This window comes from Bos taurus, chromosome 20, assembly GCF_002263795.3.
Source record: "Bos taurus isolate L1 Dominette 01449 registration number 42190680 breed Hereford chromosome 20, ARS-UCD2.0, whole genome shotgun sequence".
NCBI lineage: Eukaryota > Metazoa > Chordata > Mammalia > Artiodactyla > Bovidae > Bos > Bos taurus.
The window spans coordinates 31,191,299-31,215,710 of NC_037347.1; the positions used below are offsets into that span (position 1 = coordinate 31,191,299).

Here is a 24,412-nt window from a genome sequence, read left to right on the forward strand (position 1 = left end):
CTGCTGGCACATGTTTTCCGTGTTTTTAACACGTCTGAAGGCGGATCGTCTGCTGTTATTTAAACCCAGCAGAATAAAACATGAGCCTACAGACAGTACACACATACAAGTATTCTAATCTCCTGTTGTATTATCAGCTAAAGGAACAGTCAGTAAAGGAAAACAAGAACTGAGTAAAGGCACTTCTTAGCCCACTTTTGTGACACAGTTCATATTACTCGATGTTTTAAAATGTTTATTTCTGAATGACAATTATAATACCAACTGTGATGACTTTTGCCAAAATATTTACTGAAGCAACTTCCATAATAGGCAACTTAATTCCTTTATCAATATAGGCTTCAAACAGATACATATATATTCAGAAACTGAAGTGCAAGTAAAAGTTCTTACTCCTAACAACATATTCCTAAATCTCTGAGCCTAACTGCCTTCAGGTATTCAAAGGGCATGCGTTTATATAAAGGCAGAACCCACAAGTGCTTACCAATGGTACCGCCCAAAGCCATTGCTCCAGACATCTGAGCTAACAATTCTGGACATGGTTTTAGGCCTCCGAGGGTGGCTGCCAAGCCTCCAGCCACCCCAATCATGCCCAGGGCATTGCCAAGACGTGCAGTCCCCTGGGTGGAAAGCCCGGCCAGGGCACCAACACAGCAAAGACCGGAGCCCAGGTACATAATCTTTTCAAAGGAAAAGGAGGAAACAGAGAGAGAAGTTATCAAAAACTTTCAGTCCATCAGCTTAAAAACAACTTCAAGGAAACATGATTCTCTAAAGACATTTCTAAGGACAATTTTAAAGTCAGACAATTTTAAAGTTAAAAGAGCCAATATGATCTATTCTTTTAATATTTCAATATATATTCCTATCCATTGGGGATATTAACATACTAAATACTTTAAATTGTACTTGCAATTAAACCATTTACGTACACTGATTTCTTCTGGACTTGATAGCATACAAATGCATATAAAAGTATGCATTTAAATTTAAATGGAGTTATTATGGGATCTAGACGTGACCCACTGTTATAAGGGAGCCAACCCCGTGAGGCTGTAAGTGCCAGAGACCATGCTATATACGCTGCATAAGTTATAACCCAGTCTCATGAGAGTCACAGGAGGAGAGAATCATCATCCTCATTTTATAAAAGAAAATCAATGCATAAAGAGGCTACATAATTTTTCTAAGGGCAAATGATCATTAAATAGCAAATCTGGGATGCTGACATAAATCTCCCTGACTCACTGCTCTAACTCTTCTCAAAGACTGTGTTCATTCAACAAATACGTGTTACAAACAGCAGAAACTAAGGGAGACATGATTTTTCAGCTGTCAGAGAGGCTGCACTCTAAAATAGTCATTGAAAAGAAAGGTATGACTGAGTTCAGAACAAAGCTGAATCTCTATTATAAATTATATTTAGATACGGAACTTTCCAAAGTTCAACTTGATTATTTCTGTTTTCCTACTCAGCATTCATTTAAAAATTTTCTTTTTTAAATGCGCTGGCATAACATCTGCCAGATCCATAGAGGAAATAAATAAATAGGAAAAGGACTGACAGTATTTTAACAAAAAATTTTCAAGTTCTTAACTGATTATTTCACTGTATCCCCACAACAATCCAGCTAGGTACATAAAAAGGACACTTATAACCTTCTTGACTCTTTTTACATGTGGAAAAATGTAGGGACAAACAGATAAAGCCATATTTGCAGAGTTAGCGGGCAAAACTGCCTCTAGAATCCAGGGTCCTGATTCTTAAGAGGATGAGAATGTTCTATTTGATCAAGATGCTTCAAGAGTTACTGTCGTATTTGATTAGTGGAATTAGAAGTTTGGTAATGGTAATCTCACCAGGACGAAGACATAGTACCAAAAAAAAGCTTTCAAAAGAGATTCTCACCTGTTCAATGTTATAACCACTGTAGAGGGAGGCTAAATATCCCCCAACAAAGGTACCAGCAGGAAGCAGATACAGGTAATTATACTCCGGAGGGTCAGTGGGACGCTTGAACATGTCCAGCATTCTCTGAGTCACCAGAAAGCCACCTTATCAAAGTAAACATAAAACAAAAAGAGGTATCTTAAGCAACATAATTTTTAAAGCGCTACAATTTTTCTATGTTAAGCATACCTTTATCATCTAGGAATAACTACCATTTTAAGTTAATATTTTAAAACCTCAAAATTAGAAGTTATTCTATCATTCCAGCCAGTTACATTGAAGGGGGAACCCTAGAGACATTCAGGAAGAAAATCTGCTATCAGAGGACAGAACCAACTATTTCCACATGACTAGAAATAAACAAGGTATTCAAATAGCTCAGGAAAGTAAAAGATCAAAAGGCCAGTATTTTTTTTCTTATAGGTTATTCTATTTGTTAAACCCTAGAATAAGTGGTTTTAAAAAATACCATGTCAGCAAGTACTAGGTCTGCTGGACACATTAAAGAATTTTTAGCTACAAAACAGCATCAAATGGGTTTCATACACAAGTCATGTGCTAGGCTTTCAGTTTTCAGGAACATGGGACAGGATAAGGCAAAAGGCTAAAGTTTTATCTAAAATTATACTTATTTAAAGATGCTATGGTGATAGATCTGCTGCTGCTACTGCTGCTAAGTCACTTCAGTCATGGCCGACTATGGTGATAGATCTAACTCAGCTTAATTCAAAACTATGCATGCAATAACCTTCCAGTTAACCTGAAGCAAGACATCATTTTATTTGTTTTGGAGCACTCAGGGGTAGGGGTGGCTCTTTTATCAAATAGTTTCTAAAAATTAGCAATGGGCAAAAATAACCAATTCCCCTTCACATAGAGCATTTATAATCTGAGTGAAACATTTTTTAAAAGGCATGATTAAATTCTTAAAATCAGAATGTTTATTTTATATATTTAATATATATATTGTAACAAATATATATCATTTTATATTTGTTTCTCGTATCTCCACCAAAAACAGCACTCTGGGTTCTTTCCCCGTCCTCGTACCTGCAATGTTGACTGAGGATATGAACGTGGCAAGAGCAGCAAGGCCCTGAGAAGTTGTGGAAGGATACAAGTGTCCTCCCATCAGCACCAACCCACCGACTGCAGTCAACCCTGGGAAGAAAGCACGCACGTGGTAAACAGAAACAATCACGCTGCCAAAGCAAATGTCATCGGGGACAAACCTCACAAGCACACGCACCATGAAGGAGAAAGCTCCCACACACATTCTCACTGAAGTACTTTCGTGGGCAAAAAGTTGACACAACATTCTCTCTTTTTGCATAAGAATTTTAACCTTAAACTTTCTAGCTCTGTTCCCCTGATAAAGATATAAAGCAATGATGTTATTAGATGACATTACTTGTGGTGAAAAGGGACCTCTGCTGGATACGAAGCATCCGAACTGGAAAATGCTATACATGAACTAAATATGACGGTGAGAGCCACAGCTTTGGGCTTTCCTGAGTAGAGTACTTCTTGGAATTGGATTTGTTCCCGGTGGAGATTTCCTGGTGGCTCAGACGGTAAAGAATCCGCCTGCAGTGTGGGAGACCTGGGTTCGATTCCTAGGTTGGGAAGATCCCCTGGAGAAGGGAATGACAACCCACTCCAGTATTCTTGCCTGGAGAATTCCATGGACAGAGGATCCTGGCGGGCTACAGTCCATGGGGTTGCAAAGAGTTGGACACGACTGAGTGACTTTCACCTCACTGGTGGAGATCCTGAAAGCTACGTACGCTTGTGGCAAGAGATGCTCACCAGGGCCATGAGGTTTCCTAGCCAGCAGCTCCCATATCTGTCCAATGTGGGTCTCATTCCTCAGATCTGAGCCATCGCTAGGGACCACAGAGAACAGTCTTGGGAAGAGCCGTGTGCACTACTGCATGAACCATCATGCTCCTGTGAAACACTGCTTCTCTTTAAAGGAAATCATAAATGAAAGAAGAAACAGTGGCTCTGCCCTGCTTGAAATGGGGGCAGCCCAAAGGCTTGACACACTTCCCTGGCTTCTTACTTCCAAACCCCACCCCTCCACCTCTGGGAGCCCAAGTCACCACAACCACCACCACGATGCCAAGCCCTACAATTTGGAAACACAGACTTTATCAACCTCATGGAAAGCACTGTGTGAGTTGAACAAGCCCTTGAAAACCTAAGATGAGGGAAAACAAGAGGGGAACAAACCTGAGATTGCATTAGTCACAGACATTAGCGGTGAGTGGAGAGCAGGAGTCACTCCCCAGACAGTATGGTAGCCCACAATGCCAGCCAAGCCGAAGGTGGTCACCATCTGGGAAAAGGCTAAATTGGGAGCCGCGATGCCCAAACCTAGTATCCCAGTGAGACCTGGAGAAACAGAAAAGAGTGTGAGCTCACATCCAGTTCTCTCAGGAGGATTAAAAGCACACGCACACCCACACACAAACATGTGGCATAGTCAAGGCTTTAAAATTCCACACCCTTGCAAATGAGTTTTTTTTTTTAAAGACATTTCCTTATTGGGAAGGGAGGTAAAAGTGAGTTAAAGGTATTGTGAGCAAAACTCAACTTCCTGACCACCACCACCATCCCCTAAAATAAATTGTAAACATCTAGTAAAATTTATGAGTCACCTTAATAATAATTTGCACATTTTCCTCTGCATAACTTGTCCTCTTCTCTGCTTTAACTTTCATTGACGATGCCACATGTGTTTATACAAGTGTTTTTATTCCAGAATTATAGGCCTATAAAGGATCTACCAAAGCATTTGCTACTTGGGCAAGACACAACCTTTATAAGACAGACTTTGGGGAGGCCCACTTCATGTCACTCTCAGATTTGGCTGGGAAGAGGGATTTTAAAAGATTAGGAAGGGTTTCATTCACTCCAGCACCTCCCCAAAACATATGGCTTCCACCCACCCGGGACAGAAGTTTTGCAATAGCTCCTGAATCTGGACTGGACTGCTGGCCAGGGCAGTCAGCTCCAGCCTCAATACCAAGTCAGCAAACAGGATTTTACAAAGAAAAAGGGAAAAAAATACAAATTAAATTAAGAATGTGCAGAATACAAACACTCAGCTCTCAACATACATCTTTAATTATCACCTTTCCTAACAGCAAACATGTGGATGGCTGTTCTGCAACAGAAGAAAGGGTTACCTAGCGGTCAGTGAAAACCAAATCATAATGGATGACCAGGATGCTGGAATTTAACTTCCTTGAATAAGGTACGTTTTCCCCTTGATATGGACTATTTCTTTACAAGTGGCAAAGCTGAAACATTAGCAACTGACAAGTTACTTTAAATTATTCAGTAAGACTGTAGTTTTAAATTTTTTTTGTTTATTGGACACCCCACATGACATAGTTCCCCATGATCTTAGCTCCCCAAGCAGGGACTGAACCAGTGTTCCCTTCAGTATAAGTGTGGAGTCTTAACCATTGGACCCCTAGGGAAGTTTATGCAGTTTTATTTCCCTACCCACATATAAGACTTCCAGGGCTCCCATGAATGGCCTGTTAACCATCTGGAGGGAGAGTAAGATAGAATATTGTTTTGAGCTTCAGTTAAACATCAGAGAATCTGTGCAGGGTTATATTTAAGGATATGTTTTCTTAAGCCAGGCTGCCTGGTTCAAATTCTGGCTCTACTGCTTGCTAGCTGTGTGATCTTAGGTAACTTATTTAACCTCTCTGTGCTCCAGTATTCTCTGTAACATTATTAATCCTTTCTGTCTTCATCTAGAAAAAGAAAATAATAATATCCCGAATTCACTGAGTTCTTATAAGGAATAAATGAGCTAAGGCATGTGAAGTGTTTAGCATGATGCCCTAGCACTCACTAAATGCCCACATTAGTTATGAAGCAGTAAGTTCTCATCACCTGCAATCAACTGTGTTGGCCATCTAAGATAGAAACTCCTCAGCTGAAGGTTTCTTATTAACTATTTAATAAACTAAAGTCTTTTCATTTGACATTCATTAATGTCAAATATACTACATTCAGTCTCTATGATAAAGGAAAAAGAAAAACAGAAAAAAAAAAGGAAAAAAAGCAAATCACATTTTTTGAAGAAAGCTAGTAAAATAGATTCTAACATATGGTAGAAGTGTTCAAGAAAAACACTTGGCTTTATTATAAAGGAGGAACTTTTAGGGTACAAAAAAATAAATAGAAGGCCATCCCTTTATTCACTAGGATATGCCACTGTCACATCTATTAAAACGCAATAAACTTTGACTCAATAAACATAAGAGAAACCTAGAAAAATAAATCATTGTTATATCTCACTACATTTCCTTATGAATCCCAAAGAGAAATGGAAATTTACAACCTACTGACCATACTCTCCTTGTACAACACAATTATATGGTTCCTTCTTTTTAATAAGTAAGTGCAAGTAGGGACACTGCTCCATCTATTCATAATATTCACAACTAAAGGCTTTCTCAGTCATTTTGCTGAAACTTGCTCTTTATTCAAGGAAAGTTACATATTTAGCTTAAAACATCTGGCCTCACATGGGAATTTGGAGAATGCTGAGGCTACAAGAATTCTGTGTGCTTGGTACCAGTCTTTAATTCTTTATAGTTTGCTTTTGTTTGTATTTTGGCTCTCACAGATCTAAACATTTTTAACTCATTCTATGAGACAGAAACCAACTTAAAATCAACTTTCCATATTTCAAGTTCTAACAATTCATAGCCAGAATGAATATTTATCACTATTTTATGACAATTCTTTAGTGTCTTCATGAAGATTAACTGGAAAATGAAGAATCTATGTTAAACTATAAAGAAAGAGATAAAAACTGAATTTTTTTTACTAGATGAATAACTTACTGTTTATTCTTAAAAGCAAATATTTGGTCCCCCCATCTTACCCAGAGATGCAGATAATCACAAGTGATGTTTTATAAACCACAAAAAATAAATCAATAACCACATTTAGATGAACTTTATAACAACACAATCTGACATACATCATTACTCTTTATATTTGGTATATATATATAAAAACATTAAAAATTATATTTTAAATGTTTTTTATAAAAGAAAAGTATTAACCACCTATGTATTATTTCTCACTTGTTCATTCCAGCATTTACCCCCGTGCCTGCTCTCTGAGAGTGGACAATGCAGTCTCCAAGTCCACAGAGGTGGGACTGGTGACATGTCACATGTGAAAACTGCTTCTAACAAGGTCAAGTCCTGAGAATCCAATGAATGACAACTGCATTTCATTTACTAACTTTGACAGTGAATACATTACTCACATAATACAGTCATAATTCAAAGAAGTCTAAATCTTCATAAAAGGAACCCTTACCTGCTGTATAGACAGAAGCCGATGTCATCGTCTTCCTGAAGGGCGTGATAGTAGCTGCTTTTTCAGCCTCCAGCTCTGCCACTGTCTTCTGTTTTACTGGGGCACCTTGAGGAATATTTTTCGGTGTGGGAGCAGGGAAAATCACTTGGCCATCCTAACAGAAATTAGAAGAACAGTACTTTTTAAACCATCCAGCATTCAGTCAATTCAGTGTTGCAGAAAAACTCTTTGAAAAACAATTTTAAATAAATATAGAAGTTCATATAATTTATAACATCACTTTATATAAATATATAACATGTGCATGCATGTTAAGTCACTTCCATCAGTCATGTCCGACTCTCTGTGACCCTACGGACTACAGCCCACCAGGCTCCGCTGTCCATGGGATTCTCCAGGCAAAGTGGGTTGCCATGCCCTCCTCCAGAGGATCTTCCTGACCCAGGGATTGAACCCACTTCTCTTATGTCTCCTGTATCGGCAGGTAGGTTCTTTACCATTAGCACTACATACATGTACGTAAATATATAATGGCTGTGTACGAAAACACACATAGATGTACAAGAACATATAAGGAAGAAAACAGAACTTAAAAGAAGATAGGTGGGGGAATGTTTCATTTTTACTTTATTCAGTTTTGGGGGTTTTGTTTGTTTTCTGTTTTTCAAAAGCAATACATATTTTAGGTGCTGCTGCTGCTAAGTCGCTTCAGTCATGTCCGACTCTGTGAGACCCTATAGATGGCAGCCCACCAGGCTCCCCTGTTCCTGGGATTCTCCAGGCAATAACACTGGAGTGGGTTGCCATTTCCTTCTCCAATGCATGAAAGTGAAAAGTGAAAGCAAAGTCGTTCAGTCGTGTCCGACTCTTAGCGACCCCATGGACTGCAGCCCACCAGGCTCCTCCGCCCATGGGATTTTCCAAGCAAGAGTACTGGAGTGGGGTGCCATTGCCTTCTCCTATTTTTTTAGGTGAGTCACATGTATATCTGCAATATTTTTCTTTAAGTTGTTCTGGATTTTTAAATAATTTTTATTGGCATAAACCCAACACATTGCTATAGGATTCTTCCATAAACAAAAATCCTAGAACAAATGCAAAATGAAAACACAGGAAGGAATAGATCTCTTTACTCACCTTCATCACTACGGTTCCTCTAATGACGTGACCCATTGTACCAAAGTCAAAGTCATCTTTCACTTCAAAGTAAAAATTATCTTTGTCTGGGCTGATGGCCTTCAGAAGCTTGGTGATGTTGTTGGAATACAGGGTGCTGGCCTGAGTGGCCATTCGGCTGGGAAGGTCTGTGTAGCCTATGTGAGTAATTCCCTAAATGAATAAAAATACAGTCAGAAAGGTCTATTACTAAACGCTCACATTCTTTCCAGGACAATTCTCAGCCAAGGCTAAGTTTTGAAATTATACATCTTTATATACACATGAACACATATTTCAAAAAGAGCTTTAAATGTGACTACTTTTAATTTTAGAAAATTTCCAGCCTCAGTTTCTCTCAATATTTAAAGCAACAAACACCCTCTCACAAATCACTAAAAGATGAAGGATCAGGATCATAGCAAGAGGAAGCTCTGAGCTATACCTTATGAACATAAAGTTCTCCTGGCTTGGTAGTTTCAAAATTTCCGCCAGCCTCAGCAGCTAAATCCACAACAACTGAACCTTCCTTCATGGACTCAATCATTTCTTTATTAAACAAAATGGGAGCTTTTTTACCTAGTAAAACCAAAGAAAACAGAAAACAGTATAAAGCATATGATGAGTTTTTAAAACTCTATATTCTAATTATTATGGTAGTCTCTGAATACTCACAAATTGAACCCTTTCAAGAAACCCCTTAAAGCTCATAACAAAGGTAAGGCTGGTCACCTAAGGAAGAAATGGGATGAGCATGAGCCGCAAAGCCAGTGGGCAGGAAGGACCCACTGAACTAGCAAACAATACTTGCCATCTGCTAACCACAGAAACCTCAACTAGCACTGCTCTTTCCAGCTGGTTTACACCCAGCTCCACTTGTGAGAAAAAAAAAAATCAACATTTTGCCTATTTTTTGTAAATGCATAATAAACAAGCTAGTAAGGAAACTGTGTGCATGCAAATTGGACAGTTCATAAACATCACAAATGTCAAGGGAATATTCAGTAGTAATCTATGAATTCCAACATAGTATTTCCAGTCATCTGAACCGATGTCACCAGATTTTCCCACATACTATATTGTGCTGTGCGTGCCAAGTCGCCTCAGTCATGTCCAACTCTTTGTGACGCCATGGACTGTAGCCCGCCAGGCTCCTCTGTCCAAGGGGTTTCTCCAGGCAAGTATATTGGAGTGGGTTGCCCTCCTCCAGGTGATCTTCCCAACCCAAGGATCGAACCCCACATCTCTTATGTCTCCTGCGTTGGCAGACAGGTTCTTTACTACTAGCACCACTTGGGAACCTTAATTTAATACAGGATAACTTCGAGAAGAGACAGAGGAGTACCATGATATGGAAATAACAGAATACCAGAACTCCAAAAAATCTTAGAAATCACCCATACATTTTTATTCCCACTCAATGAAAGTATTTATTCTGTACCTCTGTTGAGTCGAGTTCCATGACTGGTGCTGGGAATTTACTGGTAGATAAACAGAAAAGATCCGTGTTCTCACGGAGCATACTCTTCACGAGGTATTTCACACTTTAAATTATATACTAATTCTTACATAGAGGATAAAGCACCGAACACAAGGATTTTTCAAGCTAACATACATCCATCAGTATGTTCAACAGGGGCTCCCATGGTGGGTATAATATCTTGTTCAAGTTTCACAAAACAATGTAAATATCTAAGCCAAAAGAAAAAGGGCATGAACTTGTGAGACTGACTATCGGAAAGCAGAGAGCTAATAGGCTAATTATTTCTTCTTCTGAAAGTTTTCAACTCTGAGTGAATTTTAGTAAAAACACTGTCAATTTTATAAATGGAAATCAACTAAAAGTAAAATTTTCATTATAATAATCTGTTTTTCAGACTATTTGACTGGAATACATGTGATTTGAAAAAGAAAAATAACCTTTCTTTGTAGCACATGTGAAAAAAACAGCTATAAAGATACAAGTGGTTGTACCTCCTTTCTCAATGCAAACTTAACACTTCCAAGATCAAGCCCAACTCCTAAGTCTCCTGTGACTGAAGGCCTTTCTCCCCCAGCTGAAGCACTCTGCCTAGCATTCCTTCTCATTACTGCTCCAGTGGTCTGTCTGCTCCAACCATACTGGTTTGTTAGGGAAGATCTGGGGCTCTCTTCTGAGTCCCCGTGGAAAGGAGCAAGAATGCGGAGGTCTTTGCTTCCCTGATAGCTCAGTTGGTAAAGAATCCGCCTGCAATGCAGGACACCTCCTGTTCGGTTCCTGGGTTGGGATGATCCCCTAGAGAAGGGATAGGCTACCCACTCCAGTATTCTTGGGCTTCCCTGGTGGCTCAGATGGTAAAGAATCTGCCTGCAATGCAGGAGACCTGGGTTCAACCCCTGGGTTGGGAAGATCCCCTGGAGAAGAGAAAGGCTACCCATTCCAGTATTCTGGCCTGGAGAAGTCCATGGGGGTCGCAAAGAGTCAGGCACGACGGAACGAATTTCACTTCACTTTCCCAAAGGCAACTCCCAGAAGTCCTGGTGGCTTCACTACTTCTTAAAATTCTCTGGAATTTTGAATTCCTTTCCTCTAGGCTCCCACGCTACAGTCCAATGGGAATCTGGGGATACAAACCACACACATCTGAGGACTCTCCAAAATAAAGGTCATGCTGCTCAGTTCTGCAGTTATTTAAAGCTATGGGTGACAGAGTTGCTTCCACATAAGGGAGCAGATTTAAAGGGGTAAATTTGACTGTCGTCACTACTCACTTCTAGTGCCTCATCTCTACTAAGCCCCATCTAACAGAGCCTCATCTCTATTAACCAGACTCATGTTTGTCACAGTTTTTCCTCCCACCTGTCTTGTGCCCTCTGGTCTTAGGCTGACATGCCTTAAACTACTCTTTTGGCTATAACCAATTTAGATACAGGTCTACCCCCTTTGACTTCTAACTGCACCGACTTTACAACCATTGACCTCACAAATTTGATTTGGCATCTAACTAACATCTCCTGCCCCCAAAATTCTGAATTCCTTCTTCCTTCTGAGATAACTATAGCTACAGCTCAGACCCTGGATCTGTAATGCTGCCCACTTTATAAGATGTCAAGTGGCCAAAACCATTTAGGCTCCCTAGAAAACATCTAATGTACCACCTATTTCTCTTCTTTGATTTTACTTATTCAACCTACACAAAGCCATTCTACAGTGGCTCACACACACACACATATTTTTGCTGCAACAGAGATAACAGGTGGTCTGACCGTATTATCACTCTGAAATTCAATCTCTTTGAAAGAATAGCATTTTCTTTCACATAAAATATTTTATTTAGTATATAGCCAAATAATGGGAATGTAAGTCAAAAAAATATATTTAAAGTCACAGAGGAATGTTTAAAAAAAACATGGAATTATTACAAGTAAAAAGTACACAACAAAACAGTATGTATAGGATGCTCCCATTTAGTAAAAAATAGAATTATACACATATATATGAATGTTTCAAGCATACACACACACACACACACACACACACACACACACACACACACACACACACAAAATACTACAAATACTATATAGTTCCTGGGCTTCCCTGGTAATTCAGCTGGTAAAGAATTCACCTGCAATGCAGGAGACCCCAGTTTGATTCCTGGGTCAGGAAGATCCCCTGGAGGAGGACATGGCAACCCACTCTAGTATTGCCTGGAGAATTCCATGGACAGGATAGCCTGGCAGGCTGTAGTCCATGGGGTCACAAACAGTCAGACGCGACTGAGTGACTAAGTACACATGTATATAGTTCCTAGCAAATTTATAGAGTATGTTTAACAACATCAGGATATCTTTGAGGGGTAAGACTAATTTATTTTCTTCTTTATGCTTTTTCTTATCTCCCAAGTTTTCTAGAAGAGCTTGCTTTAATGTTATTGCTTTAAAAATTCAATAAGGGCTACAGGGAATACAATGATGAATGTAACAGTGCAGCTGTCTTTAAGAACTCACATGTGGACTAATTTACTGAAAATTCTGAAAAGTGCAGAAATGCAAATTAAAAACAGAAGAGAAAAAACAGAGCCAAAAGAGGAGCAGAATAGTACATAAAAATTCCAAATGAGCAAATCCTCAAAAGATTAGGTCAAGAGAGGGAAAGACTGAGAAGGATATTTCAAAATACTATCTTACCCTGATGGCCTACTGTGACAAAAATGTAATAAATGCTAAGTGTGGCATTACAAAATGGAAAGAACAAAAATTAATAAGATGATTAGCTAGCTTTTCAGGAGGAAATCCACCCAAACCTAACATTTATTTCAAATTAAACTCTGAACTCTATAGGTTAGAATTAATTATAAAAGAATCACCCCACAAAGAGAAGAAGAAAAGATATCCTTGGTAAATCTCTCTCTTGTCTTTAGACTGAAAAGTACTTCTTGAATTTCAGCAATGGGAAAAATTACAAAGGAAAATGTCAAGAAATTTAAATATGAAAAGGTATATATTACTATCCTCAGAAGAACATAAACATGACAAAAATTAATACAATAAAAAGTTCATGGAAATTCAAATAGAAACAAAACACTACACTAAGATCCTAATAGATAAATGAGCAGCAAATGCAAATGGATAATTCAATAGAAAGGTAACAACCCAATGAAAACAGTTCACCCTCAGTAAGAACCAAAGAAATGTGAGAACACACACATATATATACTACCATGCGTAAAACAGATAGCTGGTTGGAAGCTCCTATACAGAACAGAGAGCTCAGCTGGGTGTTCTGTGATGACCTAAAGGGGTAAGATGGGGGGTGGGGCGGAAGGGAGGCTCAAGAGGGAAGGCACAAATGCACACATATAACTGATTTATGTTGTTGCATAGCAGAAACTAACACAACATTGTAAAGCAATTATAATCCAATCTAAAACAATAATATATTAAAAAAAGAAAGAAAAAGAAATGCAAGTACAAAGAATGGGATATATTTTTGCCCTCAAAGTGAAAGAGTCAACAAAATCTTGAATACTGCTGAAATGGACGATCTACTGATGAGATTAGGAACTACATAATCTTCCAGGAAAGCATAGTTTATCAAGTGTTTACCAAATTGCCAAAAATACTAATATTCATCTACTAATTCTACTTCCCAGATTTGATTAATCCTGGGGAAATAACTGAAAATACAGATATAGGAATAAAGCAGAAAAAAATGGTAGTATATCATTTTTAATTGACAAAAACTGGAAATACATAAAAAGCTTAACTTTGGGAGAACAGTTAAATAAAATACAGTACATTCAAACAAGAAAATTCTAACAAAACCATTAAAATATTTATAGAGAGTTCTTAATGACTTATTATATTAAGGGGGAAACTTAAAAGAGTATTTAGTGGGGTAAGTAAGAAAGCTATTTTATCTTCATCTAATGTGATAAAAATGCATGGGAAAAAGGCTGAAAGGAAATGGTAAAATGTTAATAGTATTTTTCACTGAGTAGAAGGATCACAAATGATCTTTATTTTCTACTTTGTACTCTACTGTATTTCCAACAAAAGTCACACACTATTTTTATAAAAATAAACAAACAAAGCATAATCACAACCAGTTTCCCCTTTAAGTAGAGGACAGAGATTAAAGAGTTAGTTGTACTAGAAGAATTAAAATAATTAAGAAATAACAATTAAAATGATTAAGAAATAACCCTTACCCAGTCTGTTTACTTACCAACAGAAAACACTTCACTCAAAATCCTCTGCCCTCCCTGCTACAGCAAAGGAAGCTATACAGTTAGGAAAGCCTTTCAAAGACTGAACCCAAATACTTACACAGGGAGACAGAATCATAACTAAGGATGGATAGCAAACAGGAAGATGCACACAGAGTTTTTTTTATATAACATATAACACAGAAAAGAATAAATCCAACGTTTAGAGATGTCCCATAATACCCCAGTGACAGCCCAGTACAGGTCCTAGACATATGGATAAAAGATCAAATAAGCATATCAGGTGTTTCAGGACAGGACTGTATAAGGAGGCAGAAAGATTAATAAACGGAGGCAGATACAAGGGTTTTTCTAGAGGCATGCTTGGGCTTTCCCCTTTTGACTGCTCATTTCTGTTGATTTTATCATTTATTTGCAGAAGATGAGAAACACAAAAAGACCAAAACTTACATCTCTTCAAACCACCCTCCTCAAAAAAAGGAGATTGAAAAAACTCAATAAGGAGAAAAAAATATTAATATATTTCCTGACACAGAACAAACTGTGGGTTAAAGGTGTGGGAAGATGTCCAACTTCATGAACTATTTCTTGGTTTCTTTTGGTTCATGAACATTAAGTTCCTGGTAAGATTACTCAGTTCCCTCCCAGTTGGGAGTTTACTTCCGTACTTTTGCCAAGACAATCTAGAACATCATGCACTCATAGTCATCATTCAAGTATTCATCTATGCACTGACTCAAGTGATACCCATTCAGTGCCTACCATGTGCAGGCTAAATGGGGAAGGAAAGCTGTACTTATAGCTCTGAGGTCTAACAGTTTAGAACTGAAGGAGATTGCATTCGAAGATTAGGGAGCACTTTTATTAGGAGAATAACTGAGATATTTTATAACACTAATTACAGAGTTTCCCAACTGGATGACCATTATTTGGGGTAAGTAGAGGTGCCATGGGCTTCCCTGGTAGCTCACTGGTAAAGAACCTGCCTGCCAATGCAGGAGACAGGGGTTCAGGAAGATCCCCTGGAGAAGGAAATGACAACCCACTCCAGTATTCTTGCCTGGGAAATTCCATGGACAGAGAAGCCTGGTGGGCTACAGTCCATGGGGTCACAAAAGAGTCAGAACGACTTAGTGACTAAACAGTAACAGCAGACAAGAGGTGCCACAGATTAATATAAGGTATTCTTGAATCTCTGTGTACACGCAGAACTGATTGCAGGCTGAAAAAGTGCCTCACACATGGGCACTGTTTCTTGATGTGTGCCTATATGGCAGTGCGTCACACATATTTATTCTGAAATGTGACTGAATTAATAGTAGCTTTCATACTCTTGTGTTTTCTTATTAAATGAATACTAAGATGTAGTTAAAAGAAGCTTACTCCTTGGAAGGAAAGTTATGTCCAACCTACACAGCATATTCAAAAGCAGAGACATTACTTTGCCAACAAAGGTTCATCTAGTCAAGGCTATGGTTTTTCCAGTAGTCATGTATGGATGTGAGAGTTGAACTATAAAGAAAGCTAAGTGCCGAAGAATTGATGCTTTTGAACTGTGGTGTTGGAGAAGACTTTTGAGAGTCCCTTGGACTGCAAGGAGATCCAACCAGTCCATTCTGAAGGAGATCAACCCTGGGATTTCTTGGAAGGAATGATGCTAAAGCTGAAACTCCAGTACTTTGGCCACCTCATGCGAAGAGTTGACTCATTGGAAAAGGCTCTGACGCTGGGAGGGACTGGGGGCAGAAGGAGAAGGGGACAACAGAGGATGAGATGGCTGGATGGCATCACTGACTCGATGGACCTGAGTCTGGGTGAACTCCGGGAGTTGGTGATGGACGGGGAGGCCTGGCGTGCTGCAATTCATGGGGTCGCAAAGAGTCGGACACGACTGAGCAACTGAACTGAACTGAAGATGTAGTTGTTAAAGTGGCAAATTCAAAAACTTCTAGAAAAGACTGCATGCTAAGTCGCATGTGTCCGACTCTTTGCAACCTTATGGGCTGTAGCCCTCCAGGCTCCTCTGTCCATAGATTCTCCAGACAAGAATATTGGAGTGGGTAGCTGTGCCCTCCTCTAGGGAATCTTCCTAACCCAGGGATCAAACCCATGTCTCTTAAGTGTCCTGCACTGGCAGCACCTGGGTTTCTAAAAATAGCTTTAACAACTTCCTGCTATGTGGCAAAAGAATATACCATTGGCCTCTACAACACTAAATTCAAATAGAAAGACTTAGCTTAAACTAAACACCAACAGCTAAACCTTTACTGGAAAGTTCTACAAAATGTTATTTACACCTCTCTGAGTAAATCAGGTCTAACATGGTCATCTGAAATAATGAATTTTCAGATTCTGCCTTAGCAGAAAAAGAATCAAGCCCTCACAGACAACTTTAATGACACCAAAAAAAAAAAAAAGAGGAAAATTCAGAGGAAACCACTAAAAATATTAAGAACAACAAGACACCAAGATGAAAAAGGTTTACCACAAAGTTTTATAATAATTCCAAAGAACATTTAGCATTACTTACTGGAATTATTCAATGGCATTTAATCAGATGGGGAAATTCCTAACTTCCTGGCCTCTAAGGCATCAAATTAAGCAGGCTCAAGAAAAACTTTCTGCTTTAACAAGAACATAGTATATTTAACATAGTAACAAAGAAATTAATAATATAACTTATTAAATATATTTATCCAAACCAAAATAGATTTCTTGTGAACAAGTACTATAAACACAAGGATAATTTTAATATAATACACTCCTATATTTACTACATGCAAAACAGAGCATGTAAAGATGCTCTGAACTGTAGTATTTATGCATTAAGGAATATTATTCAAGAACACAATTTTACATTGAGCACTGGTGTTTATACAGCATCCTCTTGTCACTACTCTGACTTTCATTTTCTCGACATAGTCCATGAGCTTTAAGGAGAAATGACCTGAAACTACTCCAAAGGCAGGCCTGGCTGGCCCAAGGATAACTTATTGATGACCTGTTCAGAAATCCAGGCGTAAGTTGAGGGGCCCAGCCTACACTGATTGGTTCAAAAGTAGTGATGTTGGGACTTCTTTGGTGGCTAAGACTCTGAGCTACCAATGCAGGGGGCACAGGTTCAATCCCTGGTCAGGAAACTAGATCCAACATGCTCCAACTAAGACCCAGATAAATAAGTAAAAATAAATTTTTTTAAAAGTGAAGACATTACCCAATCAAAGTAAGTAAGAATGAGGGAAAGTGTGCTAAGGGCTTCTGAAAAAGAAGTTTCCTTGCTCTTCAAGAGGGAGTCATCAGACTCGGCTTGCCTTGTCCTCTGGTGGTGTAATGTGCTGTGCACACTGAGGCCTGAAGCTACTTCTGCCTCTACCCCTCTACCCCTGCCTTTCATCCCTGAGGATGAAACCAACCAGAGAGGGCCGAGCTGAGAGGACAAAGGAGCCCAGCAGGGTTTCCCAGAGCATACCTCTCCAGTTGTAACTGGACTTTTTTCCATTACAAGTGACAAGTGAAAGTCAGTCATGTCTGACTCCTTGTGACCCCGTGGGCTATCGTCAGTGGAATTCTCCAGGCCAGAATACTGGAGTGTGTAGCCTTTCCCTTCTCCAGGGGATCTTCCCAACCCAGGAATCGAACTGAGATCTCCCACATTGCAAGCAGATTCTTTACCAGCTGAGCCACAAAGGAAGCCCAGTTTTTTCAGTTACAAGATCCAACAAATCTCCTTTCTGGTTTAAGGCAGATTGTGCTGGAATGTCTGCTTCTGGCAGCCAAAGGCATTCTAACTTATATACACCAAAGGCTCTTTTGGAATTTCAAAATCACAGATGGGGTTCAAATATTGAGTCTTAAAATGTAAAAATGTTACAGATCAGGACAAAAGGCTTTTTATACAAATATATGTATACATAAGGAAAAAAGAGATCATTGGTTACGTAACAGATCGGATGTGGCAAAAAACTGCTGAACATTTTGATCCACTGATCTAATGAGTCTCTGATTCTGCCAAGTGTGGTAGACAGAGCAACACGCAGATCCAACCCCCTCCAGCTCTGTTATCCCTGGAGAGGCTACAGATAGCTGTGTTTGTGAACAGAAAGAGATTCTGAGAGTGAAAGTGCTGGTCGCTCAGTCATGTCCAACTCTTTGCAACCCCATGGACTGTAGCCCTCTAGGCTCCTCTACCATGGGATTCTCCAGGCAAGAACACCGGAGTGGGTTGCCATGCCCTCCTCCAGGGGATCTTCCTGACCCATCAGGGTCTCCCACATTGCAGGCAGAGTCTTTACCATCTGAGCCACCGGGGAGTACGGAATGATCCTGACCTAAGCTTAAATAGTCAAGTAGAGTACGTTACATGTGAATGCTATTCTTGGAACTAGACAAAAATTTTCTCTGCCTAATTAATTATTTGTATAAGGAACCAGAAAGAAAGTCAGGCTGGCAAAATTTTGACTTTTACAAATTGGATGCCTCAAGATATTTGTAAATGTAATACTTAGCAAAAAGGGTAACAGCATGTTTTAGCAGATTAGAGAAATCCCTAAAGATTTAAAGAAGAAACCTAAAAACAAGCCTTTACCCAATAACTAGAGAATACATTTATAAAAATTTTTCCAGGATTACCTTAATAATTTACCTGTTATAGCTATAAAATTCTGTATAGATAAAAATTAGTCAAGGCTTTACCATGCAATCACAATCTATGGGAATTCTAAAAAAAAGGAAAACAACCTACCAAACTTAAATGGTATCATAAAAAGGAAACGTATATTATATAATACATATGTAAATATGCATTACATTAAGCAATAGTCAGTCACACAGTTGTGTCTAACTTTACAATCCCATGAACTGTAGCCTGCCCGGCTCCTCTGTCCATGGAATTCTCCAGGCAAGAGTACTGGAGTGGGTTGCCATTCCCTTCTCCAGGGGATCCTGCCCACCCAGGGATGGGTGTCTTCTGCACTGGCAGGCAGATTCTTTACCACCAGCACCACCTGGGAAGCCCATCTAGGTGTACCTCAGCTACCAAAACCCCTAAAAAGATTAATGAATATTTATTATACACTAATTTATAAAACAATTAGGAAGTTATTTTTTAATAGAAATAATACTGTTTATTTTCTTTTCCATGTCAGAAAACTTAGAATGAGATTGACAAAAAAGCCTTAATGAAACAGATATCTTCAGAAAAGTCAGACGAAAAGCAAGTCACGGTTTTCCACAGTGAAATCCATGCTAGATTGCCATCTAATGGCAATGGTTTTGTAACTTCATGAGTTATGTCCATAAGCTTGAAGATTTCAGAGACTATTTCTGACATACCACGAAATGCTCAAGAATGTCCAGACTTTCTACTGCAAAATTTAACGAGCTGTTCAGTCTGGGTACCATCTGCAAGACAGGCATCACCAACGGAAGAAAGGAGATTATGCTAATACTCTACGTGCCAGGCCCTACGCTGGGCTTTTTCCCTTAACAAATCCTCAAAACAGCTCTGTAAGATGAAAATGTTTACCTCCTTTTCAGAGATGAGGAATCTGAAGTTAAGAGAGACACATCAGCTGTTAAGTAGTGGAACTAGAATTTGAATCTACTCTGTCTGGTTCTAAATCCATGATCTGATCGCCAATGAATGGATTAAACATAAGCAGTTATAAGTGATGTCCCCAGTGGCTCAGTGGTAAAGAATTCGCCTGCAATGCAAGAGACTCAGGTTCAATCCCTGGGTCAGGAAGATCCCCTGGAGAAGGAAATGCCACCCCACTTCAGTACTCTTGCCTAGAAAATTCCATGGGCAGAGGAGTCTGGTGGGCTATGGTCCATAGGGTCGCAAAGAGTCAGACACAACTGAAGTGACTGAGCACACACACAGTATAGGGGAAGAGAAAAGCAGCTTTTAGCTCCTCACCAAAATCCACATTTGCTATGGGCTGAATTGTGTCCCCAGAAAAATTCATATGTTGAAGCCCTAACCCACAGTAACTCGGAATACGACTATATTTGGAGGTAGAACCTCTAAATAGATGATTACATTAAATGAGGCCATCAGGGTGGGCTCCAGTCCAGTATGACTGGTATCCTTAAAACAAGAGACTATGAGGACACACACACGAAAAAAAAGACACCAAGACACAGCAGAAGAGGCTCTCTGCAAGCCCAGGAAAGAAGCCTCAGAAGAAACCAAACCTGCCGACACCTTGATCTTGGACTTCTAGGCTCCAGACAGTAAGAAAATAAATTTCTATCATTTAAGCAACACCACCACCACCCCCCACCCCCCAAGTCTGTGAGATTTTGTTATGGCAGCCTTAGCAAACTACCACAATGTTCTCTTATTCCTGCGGGCACTGTTAGACTACAATTTCCAGCTTCCATCACAGTTAGGTCTGACCACGTGACTAGGTCTTTAGCAAGAGAAATGTAAGCAGAGGTGGTATGTGCCACTTCCTGGCATCCCATGCACACTCCTCCATGGCCTTTTGCTACTGGTCAGTGGAACAGAGACAGTATCCTGAGTGACTTTCAGAGCCTCATCACCATTATGGTGATACTGTCATACTTGAATCCCAGAAGACTGCAAGGAGAGCTGCCCTCCAATGTGTCAACCACCTTATTCCTGTTAACTGAGCAGGAAATAAATGTCTATAATGTCTGAGCTCTGGGGTGAATTTGTTAGGCAGCTAGACCACCCTAACTCTTACTGAGACACAGGAAAGAAGGGAGAACAGAAACGTACATGGTGGAAGGTGCTGGTTGTAGCTGTAACTCTATTGGGTCGTCCTCACCAGAGCAGCATCAGTCTCCCAATTCTTTTCATCTCAAGGACTGCCAGGGAGGGAAACACAATGCTCCCCAATCTTGCAACACACTTTGGGAGAAACAACAGACCAAACCAGAAGATTCCATGCCATAAATCTTCCTAACGGATATCTGTTAATTTGGCCCAGTCTCTCACTAAATGCGCTCAAACATACTCTAAACAGTCAAGACTGAGACATGATGCAAAACCTCACAACTTTGGCATCTTCTTCTTGATGACAAGTTGTCCTGCTCTGCTGAAAGTTACAAAGAGATGTGTAGACAGCCTGTGGTAACCAACCCCTTGATGTTGCAACATTTAAATATTTCTCTCTGTCCTTCAAAATTCTCAAAACAAATGAAACTTCATACAAGTAATATTACAAAATTCCATACAATAACACAATGCATTTATTGGAGGGGAGGCTGGTATATGAGTCAGATTAGTCAATAAAAGAAAGTTAAACCATTCTTCAAAAAAAGTTGGAAATCACTGATCTGTACAGTTCTGTCATATTGGACCACAATGCTTACAGAATGAAAAGAATAAATCTGAAAAATAAAGCTTTACTTTAGAGAATAACCTTGAGTAGTTATCAAAACAATAATATCTTTGTGGAATTTCATAAATGAAGATACGTATATTGCTGAATCAATTATTCTCCTGCCTAAAAGAACAGATTTGAAAATTACTGTGGAAAGTTACTCTTTTGTACTATATTTCTACTCAATATGAAAGATGGAATCCAAGAGACAGATGGAGATCTGATGGAGAACCAGTGTTGATTTTTCAGGAGACTGTGAGAGCCCTCAGGTTTGGTCTTGTATGTGCAAGGCCCTTGCATATCAAGGGAGAACATCCCCTCCCAATTCCCCAGAGTCATGCAAAACTACCACAAAGCTCCTTTGCAGGCGGATTCTTTACCACTGAACCCCTGGGGAAGCCCAAAAATAAAAAGTACTGTTACCCTAATCTTCATTGTGCCTTAAAAAGGTCCAAGCATATATGGCTTAACCCATTATAATTTATGATCAACCAATGAATAGCCTCCCTGCTGGCTGACAGGATACTTCTAACTCCTGAACAGACCATCCAACTACTTCGTAAGTCTTTCTTCTGAGAGGCCTAGCTAATCGCCTCAAATTGCAAATATGGCAAGAGTCCTAGTTTCGAAAATTTAAGAAAACTAGCTTCCTTTCTTAGTTTAAGACTAGCCTCTGCAGTATTCCTACCCAAGAGTATTCTATCTTTCCTTGGATAGCATTGGTAAAATGAAAGGGTTTGTACCAACTGAGAAAAAAGAAGGAACCCACATTAGCTCAGGAACATCTGCTGAGCTACTGTTGCATACAAGGCTCCGTGGTAAGCACCATCCATGGCAGAGATAAGCCAGGCACTCTGGAGGCACAGGGAGATGGGACAATGACAGGGCAGTGAGCTCAGCACTGCTGGCATTCGAGCCACAGGCAAATGCTACAAATGCAGGGGGAAAAAAAGAGTGTTTACTCCAAAGTAGGGGACAGCAGAAACTACAGAGTAACTGCTGCTGCTGCTGCTAAGTCGCATCAGTCGTGTCCGACTCTGTGCAACCCCATAGACGGCAGCCCACCAGGCTCCTCCGTCCCTGGGAGGAGCTCAGTAGGACTTCAAAAGGCAGAGAAGGGCAGGGACAGCATTCTCAAGAGAAGGAACAATATGTTTAAAGCCTGAACATCCTCAGCCTTGGTACAGATCACAGCAGCCAGCAGGACTGAAATCAGGCCCAGGGAGCGTGAAATTAGTTTAACATGAGGCCCCAAAGCTAAACCGGGACTAGAAACGGAAAGGCAACAAACACTTTACCAAGGGGTACAAAATTCAGAGCACAGGTAAGGATGGGGGTGGGGAGGGAGGGGATGCGCTCCAATCCTGATGACTTTAGATGCCTTTATCTAACAATGCTGGGAACACGAGCAGTCCAAGTTACTGTCCGTATTAAACAAAATTCCAGGCTTTCCAGTGCCATTACAACATGAGGGCAGGACCTGAGGTGGGGAAGGGGAGACCAGGAATGTCAAGTGACCCCACAACGCTCATGCTTTGTAAGCAGGTGGCCATCAGGAAAGGTCCTAAATGGAGAAGGCTATTTCCATCAGGGTGGATTTACTGTGTGCCCCATGGCACTCCTAAGTGTCTCAGGAATTTAGGCAAAATCTGCTTAAACAGTCAGTGCTAAACCACTGCAATTCCTCCTCACCTGGCCCCTGTAAGTCCTAACTTACCAATCAGATTTTCAATCTGATTCAGTCTCTTCCTGATTAAATATTTCAAGTCTATGAAGAGTCTCTCTAGGTACTTTTTAATGATGACCCTAAAGGTCACAAGAAGGTTGGGAGTGCTCCCTGGTGGGTACAGAACCACAAACTGACACTCTCCACTAGGCCCTCTCTTGAAGTTACCTGCCATTAAGTTAAATGCTAGCCCTCATCCATCGCACAACTCAACTGAGAGGATCTAGAGGATCCAGACAGCATAAACCAGATGCCCATTGACAGATGAATAGATAAAGCAGCTGTGGTACATAAATACAATGGAATACTACTTAGCCATAAAAAGGAATGCATTTGAGTCAGTTCTAATGAGGTGGATGAACTTCAAAGTGAAGTCAGAAACAGAAAAATAAATATCGTATATTAACACATATGTATGGAACCTAGGGGCTTCCCTGGAAGCTCAGCTGGTAAAGAATCTGCCTGTAATGCAGGAGACGGAGGTTGATTCCTGAGTCAGGAAGTTCTCCTAGAGAAGAGATAGGCTACCCACTCCAGTGTTCTTGGGCTTCCCTGGTGGCTCAGATGGCAAAGAATCCACCTGCAATGCAGGAGACCTGGGTTCCATCCCTGGGTTTCGAAGATCCCCTAGAGGAGGGCATCACAACCCACTCCAGTATTCTTGCCTGGAGAATCCTCATGGACAGAGGAGCCTGGCAGGATAGAGTCAGTCTATGGGCTCACAAAGAGTTGGACATGACTGTGCAACTAAGCACAACACAGCATGGAATCTAGGAAGATGGTACTGATAATCTATTCATAGGGCAGTAGTGGAGATGAAGACACAGAGAACAGACTATGGACATGGTTGGAGGGGAGGAAGGAGAGGGTGAGACGAATGGAGAAAGTAGCGTGGAAGCACATACACTACCGTATGTAAAACAGATAGCCAATGAAAATTGGCAGTGTGAATCAGGGAACTCAAACCAAGGCTCTCTAACAACCTAGAGGGGTGGGAAAGAGTTGGGGGTGGGAGGGAGATTCAAGAGGGAGGGGACGTATGTGTACCTGTGGCTAATTCATATTGATGTGTGCCAGAAATGAAACCTATATTGTAAAGCAATTATCCTTCAATTAAAAATAAACTAAAAAAATAAAAGATAGCAGGCAG

General features: G+C 40.0%; 1 protein-coding gene across 4 annotated transcripts in view; it reads right to left on the bottom strand.

Annotated features, from left to right (window-relative positions):
* Positions 1–24,412, bottom strand: part of NNT (nicotinamide nucleotide transhydrogenase) — a 92,300-nt gene that overhangs the window by 38,133 nt on the left and 29,755 nt on the right. For all 4 annotated transcript variants that reach the window (XM_005221530.5, XM_005221529.5, XM_005221528.5 and 1 more), the window contains 7 exon segments: positions 8,919–9,052; positions 8,456–8,647; positions 7,319–7,472; positions 4,190–4,351; positions 3,005–3,115; positions 1,913–2,058; positions 488–683 (listed from right to left, as the gene is read on the bottom strand). In XM_005221530.5, the coding sequence (XP_005221587.1) occupies positions 488–683; positions 1,913–2,058; positions 3,005–3,115; positions 4,190–4,351; positions 7,319–7,472; positions 8,456–8,647; positions 8,919–9,052 (1,095 nt within the window).